The 24,737-nt window shown below is 40.0% G+C and overlaps 1 protein-coding gene across 8 annotated transcripts in view; it reads left to right on the top strand.

Moving 5' to 3' along the window:
• YAP1 (Yes1 associated transcriptional regulator) overlaps positions 1 to 24,737 on the top strand; it is a 140,771-nt gene that overhangs the window by 81,768 nt on the left and 34,266 nt on the right. For 4 of the 8 annotated variants that reach the window (XM_015100723.3, XM_015100725.3, XM_015100721.3 and 1 more), the window contains 1 exon segment: positions 11,742 to 11,855. In XM_015100723.3, coding sequence (XP_014956209.2) covers positions 11,742 to 11,855 — 114 coding nt within the window. 8 annotated transcript variants of the gene reach the window in all.

Below are 24,737 nucleotides of genomic sequence, written 5' to 3'. Positions count from 1 at the left end.
TCTTTATGGTCCAACTCTCACATCCATACATGACTACTGGAAAAACCATAACTTTGACTAGACAGACCTTTGTTGGCAAAGTAATGTGTCTGCTTTTTAATATGCTGTCTAGGTTGGTTACAACTTTCCTTCCAAGGAGTAAGCGTCTTTTAATTTCATGGCTGCAGTCCCCATCCGCAGTGATTTTGGAGCCCAAAAAAATGAAGTCTGTCACTGTTTCCACTGTTTCTCATCTATTTGCCATGAAGTGATGGGACCAGATGCCATGATCTTAGTTTTCTGAATGCTGAGCTTTAAGCCAACTTTTTCACTCTCCACTTTCACTTTAATCAAGAGGCTCTTTAGTTCTTCTTCGCTTATGGGCTAGAGTTTAATCTTACCTTAGCGACCCCATGAACTGCAGCATGCTAGGCTTCCCTGTCCTTTGCTATCTCCCCGGGTTTTTTCAAACTCATGTCGATTGAGTAATGAGTTGGCTTTTAACATCAGGGAGCCAAAGTATTAGAGTTTCAGCTTCAGCATCAGTCCTTCCATTGAATATTCAGGGTTGATTTCTTTTAAGATTGACTGATTTGATCTCTCTGCTGTCTAAGAGACTTTGAAGGGTCTTCTCTAGCACCACAGTTCAAAAGCATCAATTCTTTGGCTCTCAGCCTTCTTTATGATCCAACTCTCACATCTGTACCTGACTACTGGAAAAACCATAGCTTTGACTACATGTTATATGGACTTTTGTCAGCAGAGTGATGTCTCAGCTTTTTAATACTCTTTAGGTTTGTCATAGCTTTTCTTCCAAGGAGCAAATGTCTTTTAATTTCATGGCTGCAGTCACAATCCACAGTGATTTTGGAGCCCCCAAAATAAAATCCGTTTCTTTTTCCATTGTTTCCCCATCTATTTGCAATGAAGTGATGGGACTGGATGCCATAATCTTAGTTTTTTCATGTTGAACTTTAAGCCAGTTTTTTTGTTCAGTTTTCTCTTTCACCTTCATCAAGAGGCTTTTTAGCTCCTCTTCACTTTCTGCCATAAGGGTGGTGTCACCTGCATATCTGAGGTTATTGATATTTCACCTGCAGTCTTGATTCTAGCTTGTACTTCATGCAGCCCAGCGTTTCTCAGAGTGATGATATACAGCCTCGACGTACTTCTGTCCCAATTTTGAACCAGTCCATTGTTCCATGTCCAGTTCTAATTGTTGCTTGTTGACGTATAGGTTTCTCAGGAGGCAGGTACTGTGGTCTGGTATCCCCATGTGGTCTGGTATCCCCATCTCTTTTAAGAATTTTCCATAGTTTGTTGTGATCCACACAGTCAAAAGGTTTTAGCGTCGTTAATGAAGCAGAAATTGAGTGCACAACTCAAAAAACATGGAGAACTCTTTTTTCGATTCTAGTGCAAAATGATAAACTCTGAGTTAAACTCACTATTAAAGAACCAATACAAGATAAGCACCCAAAAAATGAAAAACAAGCGCAATTTCTATTCACAGGTGGGGAAGAATGTTAGTAGTGGGATGGAAATTAAGAAAAGCTTCACTCTTGCCTGGAAAATTCCATGGATGGAGGAGCCTGGTAGGCTACAGTCCATGGGGTTGCAAAGAGTCGGACACGACTTAGCTACTTCACTTCACTTCACAAAGACAGAACATGAAAATAGGGCAGGATTTCAATGGCTAAAAATCGTGAAGGCTCAGAGGCGACAGGCTGGGGTTTGTGCATTGGGGATATGGGCAGAGGTGAAAAGTGCATGACCCTGCTGAGTACTGGAAAGACAGGCCATGCCAGGGGGACTCACTTTGAATGGATTACTAAGTTACTGATGCGCTAGAATCATCTCACTAAAGAAGCGTATGATGCATAGGAGAGGAATGATCCTTTGTGATTGTAGGCAAAGCCCTCTTGAGGAAGGCGCGTCCACACTGGGGAGGGAAGAGGAAGAGTTGGCTGAGCAACTGAGCAAGGCAGTTGGGAGAGGAGGCCCTGCAGGAGGTCCTCAGAGAAAGGAGAGGAGTTGGTAGGACTGAACCACGACGGAGTGAGGAGGGCGCGAGCTGTAGGGCGACACTTTAGACCCTCTTCAGTGTGCTGTGTAATGGTTGGCGACAGAGGACCTTGGATAGCCCAGTGAAGCCCAGACTCCCAGGGCCTTAGGGAGCTCTGAGTCATAGAGCTGCTTCTTCAGAGGAGGTGTGAGGCAGGATGCTCTTAATGTACATAAAATGTGTCCGTGATTAAGACCAGTTGGGAGGTTACTGCTAAAATTTAGTCATGGAAATATGGAAGCCTACATTTAAGTATTATCTGAGGAACAAGGGCAGTTGCATTGTATTGTAAAATAAAATCAACTCAAATATCCAGACATGTTTTGTGGAGTGTTGGTGTGCAGTTGGTGGAGGAGAAAGACTGGTGGTGTCCCTGTGAGAAGTAGTAAAGATATAAGAGCCATCTATGTGGAAATGACTGAACCAGTGCGATTTCATGAAAGTTCTAGGAGAAGAAATTTTTTAAAATACTCCTTTTGACTAATGTTTGTCGTAATTGCAGCGTAGTACTTAAGAGCATGAGTTCTGGAAAGCTAGAACTATCTGGGTTTGAATCCACCCTCTGCCAGTTACTAGTCTTAAGTAATCTGGGGCAACTTTTCTGTGGTTCAGTTTGCTCATCTGTAAAGTGAGGATAATACTAGGACCTGTACCATGGGACTGTTAACTGAGTTAGTATGTGCTTGTAAAGAACTTAGAACAGTGTAGTAATGCAGTTTGTGATGCATCATAAATGTCAGAGACCAGAATTTCAAAACGGAAATTGGTCAAAATTAGCTACCTTTGAAAGATGGATTGCATCTACTTTTTCCAGCTGCTCTTACTTCTTGATAGCCCTGTACTTTGAACCACTAAGTTTTGTTTAATAACCTGGGTTACTTCTTTATTCCTGAGTTGTGGGGCAGGTGAGAGGGAGAGATTGATCATCTAGCTTGTGGCATAATCAAGACTTTCTGGTTTGATTAGACGTTGCAGATGATTTGAGTCATTCCTGATGCAAGAGGGTCCTTAGATAAGAACAGGAAGTTGACGTTGAGTCACCTTCAGTATTATGACATAGAATATTTTGTTTGTTTTTAAAATACTACAGGAAGTTAGTGTTTGTTATAGTAGTTTTTCAGCTAGTAGTAGTAAATACTACATAAAAATTTATTTTTCCCAAGGATAAGTAATTCTAATTTATTGATTAATTATAGGCTACTACTCTTTCTTGTTTTTTCTAATTCAAATTTCTCACCCTGTTTGCATCTTATTAAAGTGATAACCTCTTACTGTTTACTTTCATGATCCAGGGCCTGCTTTCTATTTCCTCCTTATCCCCAAAAGACTTTGCTGCGATAGTTAAGCCTAATAGCCTAGCCTTGGAAAACTCGCACACCTTTCCCATGTCTAAGGGTCTGCCTCACGTATGCACATATTATCTGGGATGAAAATGTTTGTTGCCCACTTGCACATGTTTATAGGTGATCCATGAATTTGGAGAAGTTGTTACTATCCTTTAGGATTGATGATCCCCTGTATTCCCCATTTGCCGGTTAAAATGCTTGGTGATCTGCTGATCGAGCCTGGGTCATGACAACACGGTGACCATCTTGGCTTGCTTTGTGTTTGAGTCTCCGCCCTAAGGTCACCATGTCAATGAGCCCCTTCTTAGTCCACATTTCTGAAAGACCATCTCCAGGTTTGGTTTGGTTTTGGGGGGTTTTTTTCACTGTGCTTGTCATTAGCCAGCCTTGTACTGTACATACCTGTCTGTCTTCCTGGCTAGACCATAATCCATGAAGCAGGAACTATTTTGCTTATTGCTCTATATCCAGGGCTTGGATCAGTACTTGAATATAGTAGGGGCTCAATACATACTTATTGAATAAAAGAGTTTACTACATCCTTGTGCCTTTAATTCCAGTGATACTTAATAATGGAGAAATTGAACTTAACGTGGAAAGGATAAAAGGATATTTTTCTCTCATAGTCATAAATGAATTTTAATTGAACTTTGTTTTGATTGCATTACTCTCAGCAAACATGGATTTGTGCCCTTTCTGAGTAGTAGGCACTCTGCCGGACAGTAAGATAGAAAACTGCATAATATACACGTCTCTGTTCAGGCGTTTCAGTCTCGCCTGGAAGAAAACACATACAGACAGTACCGTGTGATGAGTATTAATTATGGCATTAGGTATAAAGAAAATATTTTGTTAGCACAGAGAGAGAACTCCTCATTTGAATTGAGAAAGTGAAAAGTTCTCAACTAAAAATGGTTTGAAGCCCAGTTAAGAGTAATAATTCCCTTGGATCACACCAGTTTACTTGCCTCCATAGTCCCTACTGTTCGTTAACATCTGGTCATTAGAGGCCAAAAAGAAATGTATCTGGTCTGCTTCTCCGTGGTAGTTACTTGGGCCATTTCAGTTTTTTTAAAAAAGAAGCATTGCCCTTCTGCTTCATCCTGATAGAGGGTGAGCCACTTGCCTCATCTTATTCTGCCAGAGGTGACTGTGTGCTGTCCTCAGACATGCAGTACTTGATAGTTTGGGCTGAACTGCCCCGATGCCTAACAGTGGACAACTGTAGTTTCATAAAAGTTAGGTGAATTCAGTTAACAGTTATATACCAGCTAAATAATTGTAAGTAGTTATTTTTTATATCATTGTTTCTCAAAAAATGTGTTCCTTGGACCAGCAGTATCAGTGTCATCTGGGCATTTTCAGGCCCAACTGCAAACCTGCTGAATCAGAAATTCTAGGGATGGGGCTCAGCTTGCGTTTTATCCTAAGTCATTAAAATATTGCTACTTACATTTGCTTTATTTTATGTTCTCCCTATTGGAGAAGTTATAATATTTATGATGCTAAAATCAGGATGTAAATTGAACTGAAAATTTTTCTGAATATATTTTGATCCATCCCTGTAGTCTCCTCTTGTAAATCTAGTTTTGTGAGAAGCCCAGATTTCCCCACAGACTTACTGGCTTTCCTGCATTCCAGATATAGCCCAAACAGATGCTTGAATCAAACTTTCAGTAGCCTGTGCCACTTGATGATTCAGAAGATATGTCACTTTGCTGTCTCAGCTTCTTATGGTTATTCAGCACTTAGCTTAGTTTAACACAGTGTTTCAGAAACCTGCATAATCAAGTCACTGAATTTCATCCCAAGAGCATTTAAATCAAAATTCTCTTGTGTGTGAATAAAACTCAGATCTCTTATTGTTCATTTAGTTCACATTTGAGGTTGAAGATTTTTTTTTCTTTTCAGTTTTGTTTTTTCTGTTAGCATTCGATTGTGATGCAATGCTATTTAAAGGAAATGTTTCCTCATCTACTCCTTTGCCTTTGATCAGTAGCTTTTTCAGTAAAGAGGACATCCTGTTTTAGACAGTCTCTTTCCATACATTAAATTTTGACCTAGTGTTAAATGAACCTAAACATAAAAGCATTCTTTTGTGTTTAGTATATATATTTGATATCAGTTTGAATTCCAATCCCAAAGAAGGGCAATGCCAAAGAATGCTCAAACTACCGCACAGTTGCACTCATCTCACAAACTAGTAAAGTAATGCTCAAAATTCTCCAAGCCAGGCTTCAGCAATATGTGAACCGTGAACTTCCAGATGTTCAAGCTGGGTTTAGAAAAGGCAGAGGAACCAGAGATCAAATTGCCAACATCCGCTGGATCATGGAAAAAGCAAGAGAGTTCCAGAAAAACATCTATTTCTGCTTTATTGACTATGCCAAAGCCTTTGACTGTGTGGATCACAATAAACTGTGGAAAATTCTGAGAGAGATGGGAATACCGGATCACCTGACCTGCCTCTTGAGAAACCTGTATGCAGGTCAGGAAGCAACAGTTAGAACTGGACATGGAACAACAGACTGGTTCCAAATAGGAAAAGGAGTATGTCAAGGCTGTATATTGTCCCCCTGCTTATTTAGCTTCTATGCAGAGTACATCATGAGAAACGCTGGACTGGAAGAATCACAAGCTGGAATCAAGATTGCCAGGAGAAATATCAATAACCTCAGATACGAAGATGACACAACCCTTATGGCAGAAAGTGAAGAGGAACTAAAAAGCCTCTTGATGAAAATAAAGAGGAGAGTGAAAATGTTGGCTTAAAACTCAATATTCCGAAAACGAAGATCATGGCATCTCGTCCCATCACTTCATGGCAAATAGATGGGGAAACAGTGGAAACAGGGTCAGACTTTATTTTGGGGGGCTCCAAAAATCACTGCAGATAGTGATTGCAGCCATGAAATTAAAAGATGCTTACTCGTTGGCAGGAAAGTTATGACCAACCTAGATGGCATATTCAAAAGCAGAGACATTACTTTGTCAACAAAGGTCCGTCTAGTCAAGGCTATGGTTTTTCCTGTGGTATGTGTGGATGTGAGAGTTGGACTGTGAAGAAAGCTGAGCGCCAAAGAATTGATGCTTTTGAACTGTGGTGTTGGAGAAGACTCTTGAGAGTCCCTTGGACTGCAAGGAGATCCAACCAGTCCATTCTGAAGGAGATCACTCCTGGGTGTTCATTGGAAGGACTGAAACTCCAGTACTTTGGCCACCTCATGCGAAGAGCTGACTCATTGGAAAAGACTGATGGTGGGAGGGATTGGGGGCAGGAGGAGAAGGGGACGACAGAGGATGAGATGGCTGGATGACATTACTGACTCGATGCACATGAGTTCGGGTCAACTCCGGGAGTTGGTGATGGACAGGGAGGCCTGGGGTGCTGCGATTCATGGGGTTGCAAAGAGTCGGACACGACTGAGCGGCTAAACTGAACTGAATGCTTTTAAAATTTTACCGCGATTATTCTACTTTGTATGTACATATTTACTCCTTTAATTAGAACTATGGGTGAGAAAAGAGGCAACAGTCACTACATTCTTCTTTTGTACCAGTCTTGTCTCCTGTATATCTTCATGTCTAAAATTAGTTGTTTAGTCACTCAGTCGTGTTTGATTCTCTGCATCACCATGGGCTGCAGCACGCCAGGCTTCCCTGTTCTTCACTATCTCTGAGAGTTTGCTCAAACTCATGTCCATTGAGTCAGCGATGCCATCCAGCCATCTCACTCTCTGTCGTCCCCTTATCCTCTTGCCTTCAGTCTTTGCCAGTATCTGTGTCTTTTCCGATAAGTGGGCTCTTCACATCAGGTGACCAAAGTATTGGAGCTTCAGCTTCAGCATCAGTCCTTGCAATGAATATTCAGGGTTGATTTCCTTTAGGACTGACTGTTTTAATCTCTTTGCAGTCCAAGAGACACTCTAGAGTCTTCTCCAGCACCACAGTTTGAAAGCATCAATTCTTTGGCTCTCAGCCTTCTTTATGATCTAATTCTCACATCTGTACCTGACTACTAGGAAAACCATCGTTTTCACTAGACAGACTTTTGTGGGCAAAGTGATGTCGCTGCTTTTTAATATGCTGTCTAGGTTGGTCATAGCTTTTCTTCCAAGGAGCAAGCAACTTTTAATTTAATTTCATGGCTATAGTCACCATCTGGAGTGATTTTGGAGCCCAACAAAAGAAAGTTAAGATTAGTTAGAGGTTTATTTTTTGTTTTTAAATTGAAGTATAGTTGATTTACAATGTTGTGCCAACCTCTGCTGTGTAGAGGTTTGTTTTTGATTGTTTGTAGTATACAAGAACAGAACTGGTAGCAAGTTCGCTAAATTTAATTTTTGAAGTCTGCTCTTTTTAGTGAAATACTAAATATTATACTTAATGACATATATGAAAATACTTGAGAAATATGATTTATATAGGATAAATAGCTAATAATTTAAACAGGATCTCTGATGTCAGATTGCCTGGGTTCAGATCTTTATCTTGGCAAAGTTTACTCTGCTGTCTACCTTGGGCAAGTGATCTGTCTGAATGTGACTGTGTCTCAGTCTGATGGGGTTAAGTATAGGGTGTGCAGTGTAGTGATGGAGCTGGTGCCATCGCTACGGGGGGGTGCTGTGCATTGCACAGTTTATAACAAATTTAGGACAAAATGTGGAAACAACTCTGATATGTAACACTGGGATAAATGAATTCTAGTATATCTGTGTAGTAAGATCTGTGAAGCCATTAAAAAGAATGAGAGAGGCTTACATGTTATGTTAAGAAAAGATGCCCTTAATGTATATTAAGTGAATAAAAGCAGATGTGGCTCAGGTATAGCATGATGGCAGTAGTTACACATGTGTATTACAAAATGTGCACAGGAAAAAAAAATCCAGAGTATATCACAAAACGAAAGTTCAGTTTTTCTCCTGGAGAACAGATTACAAGAAACTTTTGCTTTTCCGTTTTACTGTTCTACAGATTTTAAACACTTTTTAAGATATCAAATGAGCTGTAAAAATGAAAACATTCAAGGAGCAAAACGCGCTGGATTAATATCAAATCATTCACATAATCTGTTTATAATAGAATATGTGACTCTACTCACACTCTCTGATCTGCTTCAATCCATCTGCGAAAATTTAGCAATCAATAATTTCCAGCTCTTCTTATCCAGGTAAGAGCCATCTTCTGCAATTAAAGTTAGTGACAAACACTTGGGCTTCCCTGGTGGCTCAGTAGTAGAGAATCCACCTGCAGGCTCACTACCTGGGTTGGGAAGATCCCCGGGAGAAGAAAATGGCAACCCGCTCCAGTATTCTCGCCTGGGAAATGCCATGGACCGAGGAGCCTGGTGGGCTACAATCTGTGGGGCCACAGAAGAGTCGGACACAACTGAGCGACTGAACAGCAACAGTTCTGAAGTTTCTGACTTCCTGGTGGGAAAGCAGAGACCAAAGTGACACTGAAGGCTGCTGAGAGAAGTGGTTTTATTTGTACGTGTTTACCAACTCTGCTTCCTGTTTACCTCTTAGTAAACACAGGATACCTGTAGCAGAGTCCCGCCTCTGGACATAGCATCATATGCAGAACTTCACACTCAGGATTGGAGGAGGGTCTTCCCTTGTGGCCTCTAGTAGGAGTCTAGAACACTCCAGTTGCACGTGCCTGCATTCCCTAACATGATTTTGACCCCATCAAAGAAGATCTTTGATAATAGTATAATAGCAAGTCAGTCTGTTCTTGATACAAATGAAACTGGCCTAGAATTAGGGCCTTGGGTCCCATGGGCCCGTGTAAGTGGTCTGTTAGCCACAGCTCCTCTTCCCGCACCACTCACAAGGCTATCTTGGACTGCCAACACACTCAGTCCCCTGCACACGAATGAGTTCTGTTCCAAGAGCTTGCTCATAAGTTCAACAGAGTTAGCCTAGGTACCCAACTAACACAATCAGGCTATATAGTATTGTACTGTAATAGGTTAATAATATTTTTTCAAAAATAATACATTAAAAAATACACCAAAAAAGTTTTTACCTTACAGTATAGTAACCCTGAAAAGTACAGTAGTAGAGTATGATGGCTGGCATAAACTGGCATCAGGTGAACAGGCAGGTTCCTGACTGCAGCGGGGAGTGGAGGTGGAGGATGTCGGCGATGGGACGCAGAGGACAAGCTGGTCTCCCTCATGCCGGCCCCGGGAGCACAGGCTGCATTCGGTTCTGTCCACCTTCTTGAAAGAATGATCCGATGATGCTGGGTAGTAAGTACATGCTGTACTGCTGCAGTCTCTACAGTGAAATGCACAAAAGCACAACCACGTGTCGGGGGGGGTGCACGCATGTGACAGTGTGCACCAGACACGTGACCGAACGTAAACACGGTTGGGCGTGTACGTTTACATCTTTGCAAGTTCCCAACTTGGAGGTTCATATGCAGGGGACTTACTGCCTAGAGAAAAGGGACTTGTTCCATTTTTGCACAGGAGACACACTTAGTCTCTAATCTTGGATGTGGAAGAGGAATAAAAAGTTGTGGGAGTAAGAGGGAGGGGACGTGTGTATGCTTAACGGGTGACTCACGTTCTTGTGTGACAGAAACCAGCACAGCATTGTGAAGCAGTTATCCTCCCCTTAAGAAGAAGTTTTTTTAAAGCTTAAAAATGATAAAATTTAAGAAAAGAAGTGTTATGAGGAATCTGGCTCGGGAATCAGGCTGCTGGGTTTGAGCATCATCTGTGATGTGCGGCTAAGCCATGCAGCCTCAGTTTCCGGTTACGATGGAGACTGTCCTGCCACATACGTCCTCAGTCATCGTCTGCGTCAGATGAGTCCATGCACGTGTGTACTTAACACCATGCCTGGCGCCCAGCGAGCAGTCAGTTCCTGTTGGTGCATTTCCCTTTGCCTCTCCTGATCCTCGTGGGGGTGGGAAGTGGAGGAGACAAGGAGACAAATGTGCCTGGGTTTGATCACTTACACTGGGTCTCTCATTTCATTACTGTTCCCTCTCAAAAGCAACTCACTTCCCTTGTAAGGATAGCATCATCTTGGTGGTTGTTTAGTTACTAAGTGGTATCTGACTCTCTGACTGCATGGACTGCAGCCTGCCAGGCTCTTCTGTCCATGGAATTCTCCAGGCAAGAATACTAGAGTGGGTAGCCTTTCCCTTCTCTAGGGGATCTTCCCCACCCAGGGATCAAACCTGGGTCTCCCGCATTGCACATGGATTCTTTACCAGCTGAGCCACAAGGGAAGCTCAAGAATACTGGAGTTGGTAGCCTATCCCTTCTCCGGCAGATCTTCCCGACCCAGGAATTGAACCAGGGTCTCGTGCATTGCAGGTGGTCTCTTAACCAACTGAGCTACCAGGGAAACCCAAAAGTGAAAGTGAAAGTCACTCAGTCACATCTGACTCTTTGCAACCCCATGGACTATACAGTCCATGGAATTCTCCTGGCCAGAATACTGGAATAGATAGCTGTTCCCTTCTCCAGGGGATCTTCCCGACCCAGGAATCCAACCCAGGTCTCCTGCATGGCAGGCAGATTCTTTCCTGAATGAGCTTAGGAGGGAAGCCTAGAATGATCCCTAAGCTTTCTGTGTTCTTGGCACTATCTCCCAGGTGTTGCTTCCTCACACTGTAGTTTTGGAATTTGTACCTGTTTTCTTTTTCTTCCTGAGAAACGTGCCTCCCAGCAGTCTTGGTCCTTACTCTCACCACCTCCCACATCTCTGACAGACTGAAACTTCCAGCCCTATCCGCACCTCCTAGCAACTTCTGGGCTGCTTAAGAATCAGCTCTTTTCAAGCACGTTTTCTCTATTATAGTGTTCTTGGTGTGTGTCAGTCACATAAATAATGGAAATCAATAGCAGTTGGCAGGCTAAGCTAAACTGTGCTCTATATTCAGCAGAATGTTTATGATACCGTAGTGCTGTGAGAACTCTTGCACAGATTCCTTATTAAGAGCTCTGGGGTCTCTAGGAAGGTACTGTCATGAAACAGGCTGGACGGGGGGACAGTCCCCGAGCTGCAGCACTCCATGTCTTGTAGTAACACTAATAGTAATGGCTTGGGTCATGACTTTCAGAGTTCTTCCAAAATCTGAAGTTTGTTTACATCTGTGTCTCTGGGGATGTAGATTTTATTATTGGATAATTTCTTCTTGGTGGAGAAGAATCAAGTATTGGGGTTTACCTTTCTTCTCTGAACACATGCTTAATTCTACTTTAATGAGTTGTTTTATGTCAGGATGTGTTTTCTTTTTAAATTAGCACCTCTCCCACTTTTTTTTATTTTTAGGTGCACCAAATAAAAACCAACTGTGATTTTTTTTTTTTTTTCTGTTGTTTATAGGTCCTCTTCCTGACGGATGGGAACAAGCCATGACTCAGGATGGAGAAATATACTATATAAACCACAAGAACAAGACCACCTCTTGGCTAGACCCCAGGCTTGACCCTCGTTTTGGTAAAGGTTCATCTCAAAATCTTTTAAAATATTTTTGATAACTGTTTTTTGGTATATGAATTTTGGAAGGTACATTTAAATTAAGTTGCATTGCTTTATAGTTTTAAAAAATGACTGCCTAGCCAACTTATCTATTACTATTTTTATGCCTTTCACTTTAAACCTGAATTTGGATCTAAATCAACTTTTTAGCTTTGACTTCTTGGGATGGGATTGGAGGAATGTTGTGGTGGTTTACTAACCAGACTCGCTGTTTCTTTCACATTTTTGAGAAGCACAGTGATCTTGTTTAAAATTCTCTCTCTAGCTATAGAAAAAATCAGGCTGTTGCTTCATCTAAAACCTGAAATAGCAGCTTTTGTCGGTGAGTGACCTGGTGTTTGCTTATGCTTAGCTTGAGAGAGCAGTGACTCCCATCCTGTGTCTCAGTGGTAAAATGTTTTCTGTCCTCAGCTGGGGCGGGGACCCCTGTCACCTAGAGATAGGCCAGAAGCGTTTTTTCCCTTCTCTTCGTTTCTGCCCTCACTCCCCCACCCCACACCCATATTTTAAGGTTTTTTTTTCCTTTGTTTTTCATTTAGGAAACAAAAAGTAAAGCCATATTTCTCCCTCAAATGACAAAAATCACCATTTGCACAAAGAAATACCCCCCTCCCAAATGTGCATATCTTGATAATAGTATACAAGCACTTTGGGGCCTTTTTAATCCATATTTTTTCACTGTTTTCCTTTCTTCAGTTGGGTTTCTGAGATATTTTTCCAAAGCCATGGAAAAATGAATCTAAAAAGGAGCAGATCGTTGTGGTTTTAAAGCTTTCGTCTTGGACTGGATGTAGCTAAATGAAAACAATGTGCAGATCACTGAGTAGGTCAGACTGCGGGAGCTCGGAACCTTTGAAGCTTTGCAGGGGTTGACCTAACAACAACTGCGGGGCCCTTACGGGAAGGAGGAATTAACTCCTTGAATGCCATCAGAACACAATCTGGGGTAAAAGGGAGAAAGAAAACTCTACCCAGGACTGGGCAAAATAACTGCCCTGTTAGGAACATTGCGAACAGTTCTGTGTCAGTATGTATACCTTTTAAAAACCCCGACATTTGGGTTTTTAACTTGAGAGAGCAGTGACTCCCATCTCTTTCTCGAAGCAGTGCCGCCCCAAGCTCACCATTGGTCAGCGTTATGAACCAACCCCTATTCAGGTAAAGTCAGAGTGGGATCAGGGCAGAGACTGTCTCTTTGGCTTAAATGCAAGCCTTTTGAGCTTCAAGACCTATTTGGGTGTTAAAAAAGTAATGTGGCATGTTAATAATTTACAACTTCTGATTCTATTTAATATTTGAATAAGGCCTTGTGGTTGAAACAGGAACCCAAGTAAGGTAGAAAATTTAATAAATCTTGCCATTTGTATGGACTAGAATGATAACAGCCATGTTTCCTCAAATCATCTTTAATGAAATGAATTCAGCTTGTCCGCATTTGGAAATTTTAAAAAATGGTTCTGTGGGATTTTTCTTTCCCTCTACATGAGGCTCTGAAAAATGATGATTAACTCTTAACTAGCTATAGAAATCAGCAGTTGGAACAAAAGTTTTTGTTTTGTTTTTAAGTATTTCCAGTTAATAAAAAGTGAAGTAAATAAAGCAAGTTGGCTGTGAGCTTAAGTCGATCTGTTAATCACACATAGCTTGGTCTTTTGTTTTAAATGGGAGAAAGTACCAAAAAAATAATAGTCTCCCTCCCACCTCAACACATATGTACACACAGCGTACAATTAAGTATGCCAAGAAAAGGTTTCGTAAAATACTCTTACTGCTTTTAGTTTCCCCTTTTGGGCCCACTGTTGTATGTGTATTCCAGACAGGCTTGACAGCTTGCCAAAGCTTTTTATTTTGTGGCCCGACTTCTAATCTGTTCCAGACCTTTTCAGTCAGAGAGCTCAAGTGTAACTGAAGGGGAGCAGGAAAGGGGAAGAAAAAAGTGTGGGTTTCTCTGATCCAGAGTGACAGCAAATAGAGACAAGCTGTTAGCTGCTGAATTTGAAGGAGTTTTCCTTGAAATCTGACGTTCTATGGTAGATTGCATTTTATCTGCCAAAAAAATATAAACTATCCCCTTTCTGACCCTTTGAACCATGCAAACAGCAACAAATGATAGGTTGTTTCCTTCATGGTTGTGAAATTTGCTTTCCTATATTCCCTAAATCTATATTAAAGTATTTACCATTTTTTACATTAAGTTGACCTATGTCTTTTGACATTTTAGAGTGGAAAATACATTTGACCTCTTTATAAGCTTGACTTTATCACTTAATTGCCTTCAAACACCAGCCTCTTTTATATTTCTGTTCTTTATCAGATGCTTTGGAATAATTATATTTAGAATAATTTTTTTAATCAGTTCTTCACATCCCCCATGAAGTTAATAAGTTATTCATATAATATAAATTTAGGAAATTCGTAATTTGTTATGTATCGGTTCCTTTTTATTCGATTTTCTTGTTCTTTAACATTTAAAAACTATATCTTTAAAAAAATTATTGAGGTTTTTATTTTATGTTGATTTACAGTATTAGTTTTAGGTATATCACTTAGTGATTCAACATTTTTCTAGATGATACTCCATTTAAAGTTATTACAAAATAAAGACTGTTTCCCTGTGCTGTATTTTTCCCTGTTGCTTTTTTTTTTTTACATAGTAGTTTGTATCTCTCAATCTCATGCTCCTTTCTTGCCCTTCTATGAAAACTATATATTTTTGACATTTATATTATTTTACAGCATTGATTGGTAATTTATAACAAATCATGAGGTAACATCCAGTGGCAATAAGAACTAGCTGATATTTACTGACTGTGAAAAAAGAAGGGCTTTTATCTATTTTTAAGGAATCATACTAGAACTGTTTTTACACTTATTAAAGTAAGTTGATGCTTGAATATTACACAGGTCATTAAATTATTTCGTGTTTACACTTTTTTCCCCTACAGATTTTATACTTGCAAACATAAAAAGTCTCATTTTCTTGTACATCGTAAGATTATTTATTTTATATAATATAGCCATATGAATATTTTCCAGTGAAAGCCCTAATGAAAGCAAACCAAAAAAATTCCCGTTCTTCAGAATGAAAAATCTACTCCAGAATACTAATGGTCAGTGAACTGATCTTTTATGTAATGTCCCTGTTTATGGGAAAGAACATATTAAATAGTGTTAGAATCTGTGTTTCTGGAAATAAGTGCTGATGGGACCACGGGGATTGAAAACACAGTTGGTGTAAATAAAGTACTGGAACTAGAGATGTGGATTAAAAGGGTATCTTTTGAGTCTTAAAAGAGATAATAAATAACCTAGGTTGGCGAAAACACAATATCCTTTGTAATCGCTAACAGCAATTCTGTGCGTAGACATTCTATGCATGGAAATGTAACAGGTAATTAAAACCTAGAAGTTAATTTTGGTCCTTGGTTTCAAGATATTCCAAAACTTGCTCTTCAGTCACAAACTAAAAGTTGTTCAGCACACCTTTCTGATCACAGTTAAATATTTTGCATCAGTAGTTAAAGGTCTGTTTAATTTTTTAAGTGTTCAGACCTTTTCCCTTTAAGAGCAAATATTTCTGATAGCTGTTAAAAGTAATCTTTTGCTTTTAATGAAGATGTACCTAATGACCAACTAAATATTTTTCCCTCTGTTGTAGAGGAAGGGAAAGCACTGAAGGCTATAGGAACTAACTCTGTACCTCCATTAATGGAGTCTTGGGTAGCTAGAATACCAGCTTCAGCTTATTCGAACTCTTACTGAAGCAAGTCTCTTGATATCCATGCATTAAAAACAAGTTTTTCCTTTGTTTTTTGTTCTGTTTTCCTTACGCTCTTTTAAATATTGCCTAGTGATCCTAAAATGTCAGTTTGGGTTGTGAACTATATTATTAACTACTTAGGGTGGGGAGGAAAAGCTGTTTCATTGTGTTTTAGGTAAATAGAGCTGTTGCTAACTGCAGTGTCTTAAAACAGGTAAATCTCACCAAGTTTGGCACATAAAAGCAACTTGCGACTCTTCTCTTTACCTTTCCTCAGGGGAGGAGGAAAGGGGTGCCCTGGGCACTAAAGGAGTGTTGAGCGCCCTGACTCCTGCCCGGTGAGCCACGGTGCCACCCAGTCCTGTGACTGCAAACCCACCAACGTCCATTAAAAAAAAATACTGGGAGAGGTAGGGAATTCTGCGACAAGTTTGAGTTTCACTGAGATCTAGGAAAATCGTGACTTACTGAGTTACATAGTTAAGTGGCAGAACTAGAATCTGGACTTGATCCTTTGACACCCAGAATTTTAAAGAAATCTAGATGGCAAGCAGTTAATCTTTAGAAACACACCTAAGTCACCAATACTAATACATGGAAATTTCAGAAGGAGGAAGATGACAGTGGTTAATGCATTTACTTAGGTACCGTGACTTATATGTTGTGACTCATCTTGAGGAAATTACCAAGGTAGTGAGTTTCCAGCTACAGAAGTGAAACCATACAGTTGAATTATCAGGCCTCGCCTCTTCCACATCCTTAAGAGATTACCTTCCAACCTCACCTTTGACCTTTCCCTCGATTTGACCTTTCCCTCAACTAGGAACTTCCCACATTACAAGTCAGTCCATTTTGTTTAAGGAAGATTCTAATGACCAGAAAGTATGTATTTCTTTATTACTCAGAAATTTACTTCCCTTCAAATTTGTGAATACAGTCCTAATATCAGAACATTCTCTTTTAACTGGTTTCTCTAGTTTTTTCCATGCATTAAGAGTTCTGAGTTCTTTACTAGTTTAATTCCCTTCTTCTGGATGCCTTTCATTTAACTAGTGCCTCTTTAAAGGTAACAGTCAGTGTAGTTTTTAAATGCACATTATCCAGTGAGAAAAACAATTGCAACACTTCTCTGACCTGGCATTTTATATGACCTTGAAAAATCCTTTAAAAGAAATTAGCATCCTGTTCTCTCCATAGTAGTTGCATAATACATTCAATATGAATTTGAATAAAACTGTGATGCAGAAAAATTCAATATGAATTAAATTGTGATGTAGAAAAATGTACCTCCTCAGTTAGAAATCAGGAGACCCAAGTTATTCTAGTATCAGAATATAACCAATTCGTTCAGAAAGGTACCTGACTTCTCAGCTTATTTGAACTCACATACTGGATGCTTTTAAGAATATTTCCAGTCCTTAATTATTGTCATTCTCCGACTCTTTGCAACCCCGTGAATTGGGGCCCTCCAAGCTCCTCTGTCCACAGGATTCTCTAGGCAAGAAAACTGGAGTGGGTTGCCGTTCCCTTCTGCAGGGGTTCTTCCAGACCCAGGGACTGAACCCGAGTCTCCTGCATTACAGGAAGATTCCTTCCCGTCTGAACCCCCAGGGAAGCCCCTTCTTAATTATTGTGATTTAATATAATATGCTAGAGTATGAAATCTTCAGTGGCTGCTTTGGATCCTTACTTAAGGTTACTTCTCAGTAGCTTTCTGGATTTGAGTGCCCTGAGGTTTCAAAGATACTTTTGAACTATTTATTGTACCATTTAAGTTTAGCTTTTGGCCCTCTGGTCACAGCTGGAAATTACTTGTGAAGAGGAGACTAGGAAATCTTCCAGCTTAATCTAAAGATAAGCCTTATCACATGGTGAGTATGCCCAGGCAAACATCTGACAAGGAATGGCCGTGCTGGATGGAAGAGTTAAGTTTTGTCTACACTGTCAAACTCTGACACATATAGGAATTTAATGCATGTGTTAGTGGGGTTCAGCTTTACTGTCTTAAAGATGGACACAGTTTTGGTGTGCTTGGTTTCGAAAATTTAGAACTTCCCTAAAGTTGCTGTAATAGCCTGATGTAAGTTGATTTGAAGTGTAACTATAGGCCATGTGCTCAGTGAAGCTCAATTTAAAACACAGTTAGAGATTGTTACAAATTGTTGCCCTCACTATTTTTTTTTTAAGTAAAAATTAAATAAACACTGAAATGAATGTTTTCACGTGTAAGGTTATGGACTGTCAAAGTTAGTTCAAACTTGACGTTTGCAGTTTTAGTCTTTTTTTCTTTTAATTTATGTTATATTCAGGAGGATAGTGTCAAAATAGTCTATTATTCATATATGCAATCTCTTCTGTTCGTTGAGGGTGCGTAGACATACACTGTTGTTGTTGAGTCGCCCAGTCGTGTCCAACTCTCTGCAGCCCCAGGGACTGCAGCACGCCAGGCCTCCCTGTCTGCACCATCTCCTGAAGTGCCCAGGTTTGTGCCCGTTGCATTCGTGTTGCCATTCAGCCATCTCCTCCTCTGATGCCCTCTCCTCCTCACATATATTAATGAGGTGAAATTAGTACATATTTTCTACTTGATGATGGTTCAGTGACACAAATAATTACATAGTGAAGAAGTATTTTCTTTGTATAGCGAGTGATAATTTAAATTAATGGCTTGTGTTACTAAAACTCCTCCCATCAGACATAAGAAAATATATTTTTAAAAGAAACCTGTGTTTCAGGTTACATTTGCACCACTTCAGTTCAGTTCATTGCTCAGTCGTGTCCGACTCTCTGCGACCCCATGAATCGCAGCACGCCAGGCCACCCTGTCTATCACCAACTCCCGGAGTTCATTCAAACTCACGTCCATCGAGTTGGTGATGCCATCCAGCCATCTCATCCTCTATCGTCTGCTTCTCCTCCTGCCCCCAATCCCTCCCAGCATCAGAGTCTTTTCCAGTGAGTCAACTCTTCACATGAGGTGGCCAAAGTATTGGAGTTCAGCTTTAGCATCAGTCCTTCCAGGACTGATCTCCTTTAGAATGGACTGGCTGGATCTCCTTGCAGTCCAAGGGACTCTCAAGAGTCTTCTCCAATGCCACAGTTCAAAAGTATCAATTCTTCGGCACTCAGCTTTCTTCACAGTCCAACTCTCACATCCATACATGACCACTGGAAAAACCATAGCCTTGACTAGACGGACCTTTGTTGACAAACTAATGTCTCTGCTTTTGAATATGCTATCTAGGTTGGTCATAACTTTCCTTCCAAGGAGTAAGTGTCTTTTCATTTCATGGCTGCAGTCACCATCTGCAGTGATTTTGGAGCCCAAAAAAGTAAAGTCTGACCCTGTTTCCACTGTTTCCCCATCTATTTGCCATGAAGTGATGGGACCAGATGTCATGATCTTAGTTTTCTGAATGTTGAACTTAAGCCAACTTTTTCACTCTCCTCTTTCACTTTCATCAAGAGGCTTTTTAGTTCCTCTTCATTTTCTGCCATAAGGGTTGTGTCGTCTGCATATCTGAGGTTATTGATATTTCTCCCGGCAACCTTGATTCCAGCATCAGCTTTGCATTAATAGCAAGTGTCTTATAAAATGCACTGAAGAAGAGATCCATTTGGTGGTGCCACTTTTTGTGCCAATTCAGGGATTCAGATAAACAGAAAAAGAGATTATAGACTTCCGGAGGGAAAAGCCAGATAGATTTCTGCTGAAATCAGTTGGAGTGACTTAGAAGGGGGGTGGTTCCTATTCTTTGTTTTATGCTCCTGTTGTTCTGCTACCCTGGTTGCTGAGGTCGCTTCAGAACTCACTCTGGACTCACTTCAATTTGGAGACTCTCCTGTGCATCACTAATAGCATCCTACTAACCAGGGATAAAAACTTTTTGTACTTACTTACTCATTTAGCAGATGAGTGCCAGTTACGTACCAGGCACTATGCTAACAGTTGGGGGCTGGGGGTTGCAGGCTACTGAGTAAATAAACCATTACAAAACCTGTTAAATACAATGAAGGGCTTTATCATAAGGTGCTCCAAAAGGGAATGAGGTGAGGTAGTCAGGAACACTTTTTTGAAGTGGGACATTAAAAGATGAGAAGCCAGTCAAGCTCTACACTATATAAAAGGACCAGTTTTTGTGCTTAGCTGTCAAAACTCAGATTCTTCTCTTTTAAATTATAAATTCCCCTAGTGAAAGAGTGATAAATTACATGTAATTAGAAATAAAGCTATTGTTAATGGGACTATTTACTCATTAATCTAACATGAATTCTTGATGCCAGGTAGATTTTAAAACGTTATTCCCTCTTTATAGACCAGCCATTTCATTACTTGTACTTTAAACACTGTTTTCATAGTAGAGGGAAAAAACATAGTTATGTCCTGGAGACAGAGCTGAAGGCTAGTTAAGACTACTTCTCCCTTCTCCTCCTCACCTCATTTAGCAACTCCTGTGTCCTGCCCCAAACTGCTTAATGAGGTGATGAGGAGAAAATGTTCTATTGAATGTTTTTTAAGCTCTATTCACAATTGTATTGTTTGAAAAATGCCATTATAATGAATTTTCATGCCAGACTTTTGATAGATGGTTGAAGGAAGATTATATCAAATTGACCTTAGTTAGTTAGTTATTTCAGTCGCTCAGTCGTGTCCAGCTCTTTGCAACTTCATGGACTGAAGCACGTCAGGCCTCCCTGTCCATCACCAACTCCCAGAGTTCACCCAAACTCATGTGCATCGACTTGGTGATGCCATCCAGCTATCTCATCCTCTGTCGTCCCCTTCTCCTCCTGTCCCCAATCCCTCCCAGCATCAGGGTCTTTTCCAATGGACACCCAGGACTGATCTCCTTTAGGATGCACTGGTTGGATCTCCTTGTAGTCCAAGGGACTCTCAGGAGTCTTCTCCAATACCACAGTTCAAAAGCATCAATTAATTCGGCGCTCAGCTTTCTTCACAGTCCAACTCTCACATCCATACATGACCACTGGAAAAACCATAGCCTTGACTAGACGGACCTTTGTTGGCAAAGTAATGTCTCTGCTTTTGAATATGCTATCTAGGTTGGTCATAACTTTCCTTCCAAGGAGTAAGCGTCTTTTAATTTCATGGCTGCAGTCACCATCCGCAGTGATTGTGGAGCCCAGAAAGATAAAGTCTGACACTATTCCCACTGTTTCCCCATCCATTTGCCATGAAGTGATGGGACCGGATGCCATGATCTTCGTTTTCTGAATGTTGAGCTTTAGGCCAACTTTTTCACTCTCCTCTTTCACCTTCATCAAGAGGCGTTTTAGTTCCTCTTCACTTTCTGCCATAAGGGTGGTGTCATCTGCATATCTGAGGTTATTGATATTTCTCACGGCAATCTTGATTCCAGCTTATGCTTCAAGTCCAGCGTTTCTCATGATGTACTCTGCATATAAGTTAAATAAGCAGGGTGACAATATACAGCCTTGACGTACTCCTTTTCCTATTTGGAACCAGTCTCTTGTTCCATGCATATAGGTTTCTCAAGAGGCCGGTCAGGTTGTCTTGTATTTCCATCTCTTTCAGAATTTTCCACAGTTTATTGTGATCAAAATAAAGACGTTGTTGATATTTTTGAGTAGTTTATAAAGATTCAAGTACTTTAACCCAGTTTGGGGGGCCTGGAGTTTGATACTTCGAAAGGGAGAAAAGTACAGAGCGTGCCTAGCGTGGACTATTAGAGGAGGTTAGCTGTTAGCACATCATGCAGACCAAAGCCACAATGAGACACCACTTTATTCTCAATAAGATGGCTGAAGTGAAGGACAGGCATCGGTAAGTGCTGGCGAGCACGTGCAGCAGTTGGCACCCTCGTCCATTGTCCGGGTGATTGGAAACGGAGGCAGCCACTCAAGAAAACCGTTTCGTTGCAGTTTCTCAGAAAGTGGCACCCACTGTGCAACCCAGCAATTCCGTGCCCTAGATACGTATGCCCACAAGAGGAAACCATATGTCCATACAAAAACCTGCAAACTTGAATGTCTGTAGCCACATGATTCATAAAAACCAAAAGATGAAAATAACAGATATTCCATCAACTGATGAACAAACTAACAAAATGTAGTAAATCTGTACAATGGAAAGTTATTCCATGATAAAAAGGAGTAAAATGCTGATACATGCTATAATATGGATGAATCTAGAAAACATACTAAGTGAAACAAGCCAGTCTCAAAATTGATTCCACATATATGACCTGTTCAGAATAGGCAGTTCCAAAGAGACAAAGTAGTTTAATGATTACCAGCAACTGGGGAAGGGGCAACAGAAAGTGTACTCACAAAGGAATACTTGGGTTCTTTGGGGGATGATGAAAATGTTCTGAAATTAGATAATGGTGATGATTACACACAGTCCTGTGACTTTGTTAAAACTGGTAAAGGGGTGAAGTATCTCAGAATAACTTTTCATTTAGGTAGGTATAGCTTAAGAGTGTTGGGACACATCTTTTGCATATTGATAATGAAAAGGTATTCACTCGTTAAATTAGGACCCTAGCCTTATTTAAAATACGTAAATTATTGTGCCAGTTAGTAACAACTTTTTGTAGACAGTGCAATTCCCTCAGTCATATTGAAATACTGAACTAGCAGTAGGAGTTTTGTGTTTTGTTTTTACCGTTTTAAGACTGATAGGTGGCCTGTTAGATTGTTTTCAGAAAACTTTCATTTCTTCTAATAAGCCTGCTATTTTACAGAAGTCTTAAATATCTTATCAATACAGGAAAAACATAAAATTTCTTTCTAAATGTTATGAACAAACTAATACAGTCATTCTAACATGTAACCATGTAATGTCTGAAACTTGATAAAATATTAGATAAAGTAAAGAAGTGCTTTCTTGTGTTGTGGGAGGTTTGATGTGAGCTAATGTTTTAAAAGTTCAAAAAAATGTTTTTAAGTTTTAATTTACACTTAATGACATTACTGGGATAGACTGTATTATCAAAGTCTACAGTTGATTACCAGATCTGAAATACTTTGTAATATTACAAGATTGAAGATACCAATTATGCAAACTTAAAATTTGTCTGAAGTTTGAAAACTCATGTTTAGAATGACATTTAGAAACAACCCATGGTGACGACCTCCTTTGGTCTTTTTTTTTTCCCTTCAGTAATTGCTGATTGTATAATTTGCTACCATAAAGCTGTCAGGACTGATTTGCTTCTGACTGATTTGTTCAAGTTATGAAAAAGTAACTTGAAAGTTACTATTAGGCAGCAGACTCTGAATTTTTAAATAGAACGTATTTTAAAAAATTCTATCCTGTTTTAGAGACTTACTTTCTCTTTACTTTTAAAACTGGAAACATTTGGATTTTGGTGGTTGATCACTTAGGGGAAGAAGCTGGTAATGCAGTTCTTTTCTTTTAACTGCCCTGCTCCCTTCCCCCATGAAACAAAGCCTGTCTTGTTTCTTGCCTGCTTGTGAGGTCTCTGGTGCACCCCATGTGGGTGCGCTGCTCTGTGCTTTGTTGAAATGCTGGAGATGGTCAGAAGGTAAAGAATGGGATGCTTCTGAAGAGAAGAAATCCCAGCTTCAGTGGATAAACAAGGTTGTTTGAGTTGGTCATTTAAGTGAACTCTTAGTACAGAAACTTGTAGGACGGCTTGTATCCACAGGTAACAAACAGCATTTAAGTAAACAACCAAAAGGACTGACCATTATTAGCCAGAGAAACTATCTATTGCTTATTTTGTGCACATTTCTTTTTATTTTGTGGAGTTTTTACTCCGTCTTTTGATACCCTGTCTTCCCCTTCTGTGGTTTTTAGCAGTCAGCTTCGGTTTGAAAACGACTTTACCAGTCAGTTCAGTGTGCCGTCAGCGGTGGTCGCTGTCGTTACTGGTTACTGCTAATGGCATCTAATTCTGAGAAACTGGTGAGGAGCAGAGGATAGTTATGTTTATTTTCATACGATATTGTTATTGTCCAGCTAGTTTTCACAGGAATATATATTTACATTAACTTGTTATATGCAATATTAATAAAAACACAATGTGGAAAGTTCAGTTTTTTTTTTAATGTTTCTAAATAACCCTAGAATCTGTTTTGAAATCAGTCTTATTTTATCATTTCAACACTTTCCAACTTAACTTACGGGTTATTTTCTAGCAGTTTGTTTTTTTTTTTAACTGCTTAGAATGAAAAACGTTTTTCCCAGTAGTTTTTGGCTCTAGACCTCAGATATTTAGAGGTTCACCATACGTGACAGATATTCAGATCAGTCCCCAGTTCATATTTAACTCATATTTTCAAAACTGACATAACACAATGTATGAAAACATCTCTTTGAGAAAATGTTGAGTGCCCTTTGGGAATGCCAGGAACATTTTCACCAAACGAGATGGATCCTTAAGGAGGTTGAGCTAAGGCTCAAACTCTACAACTTATTTTTTTCCTGTTTGGATCTTGCAGGAAAAGATAAATTTACATATCTTTGTGAATCATAAAATGCTTAGGAATAGTGACAAGCATGATGGAGTGGAGCGATGGGGGAGAGAAGGTATGGGAATTCAAGCCAACGTGGTTATACGTCAGTTCAGTTTCTCAGTCATGTCTGACTCTTTGCAATACCCTGGACTGCACCACACCAGGATTCCCTGTCTATCACCATCTCCTGGAGTTTGCTCAAACTCATGTCCATCAAGTCAGTGATGCCATCCAGTCAGCTCATGCTCTGTCATCCCCTCTTGCTCCTGCCTTCAGTCTTTCCCAGCATCAGGGTCTTATTAAAAAAGTCAGTTTTCACTATAAAAGCAGTGCTAAGAGGAAAGTTCATAGCACTATAGGCATACCTCAAGAAACAAGAAAAAAGTCAAATAACCTAACTCTACACCTAAAGCAACTAGAAAAGGAAGAGTTGGAGAACCCCAGAGTTAGTAGAAGGAAAGAAATCTTTAAAATTAGGGCAGAAGTAAATGCAAAAGAAACAAAAGAGACCATAGCAAAAATCAACAAAGCCAAAAGCTGGTTCTTTGAAAGGATAAATAAAATTGACAAACCATTAGCCAGACTCATCAAGAAGCAAAGAGAAAAATCAAGTC

Source organism: Ovis aries, chromosome 15, assembly GCF_016772045.2.
Source record: "Ovis aries strain OAR_USU_Benz2616 breed Rambouillet chromosome 15, ARS-UI_Ramb_v3.0, whole genome shotgun sequence".
Classification (NCBI taxonomy): domain Eukaryota; kingdom Metazoa; phylum Chordata; class Mammalia; order Artiodactyla; family Bovidae; genus Ovis; species Ovis aries.
This window is presented reverse-complemented; position numbering and strand designations above follow the sequence as displayed.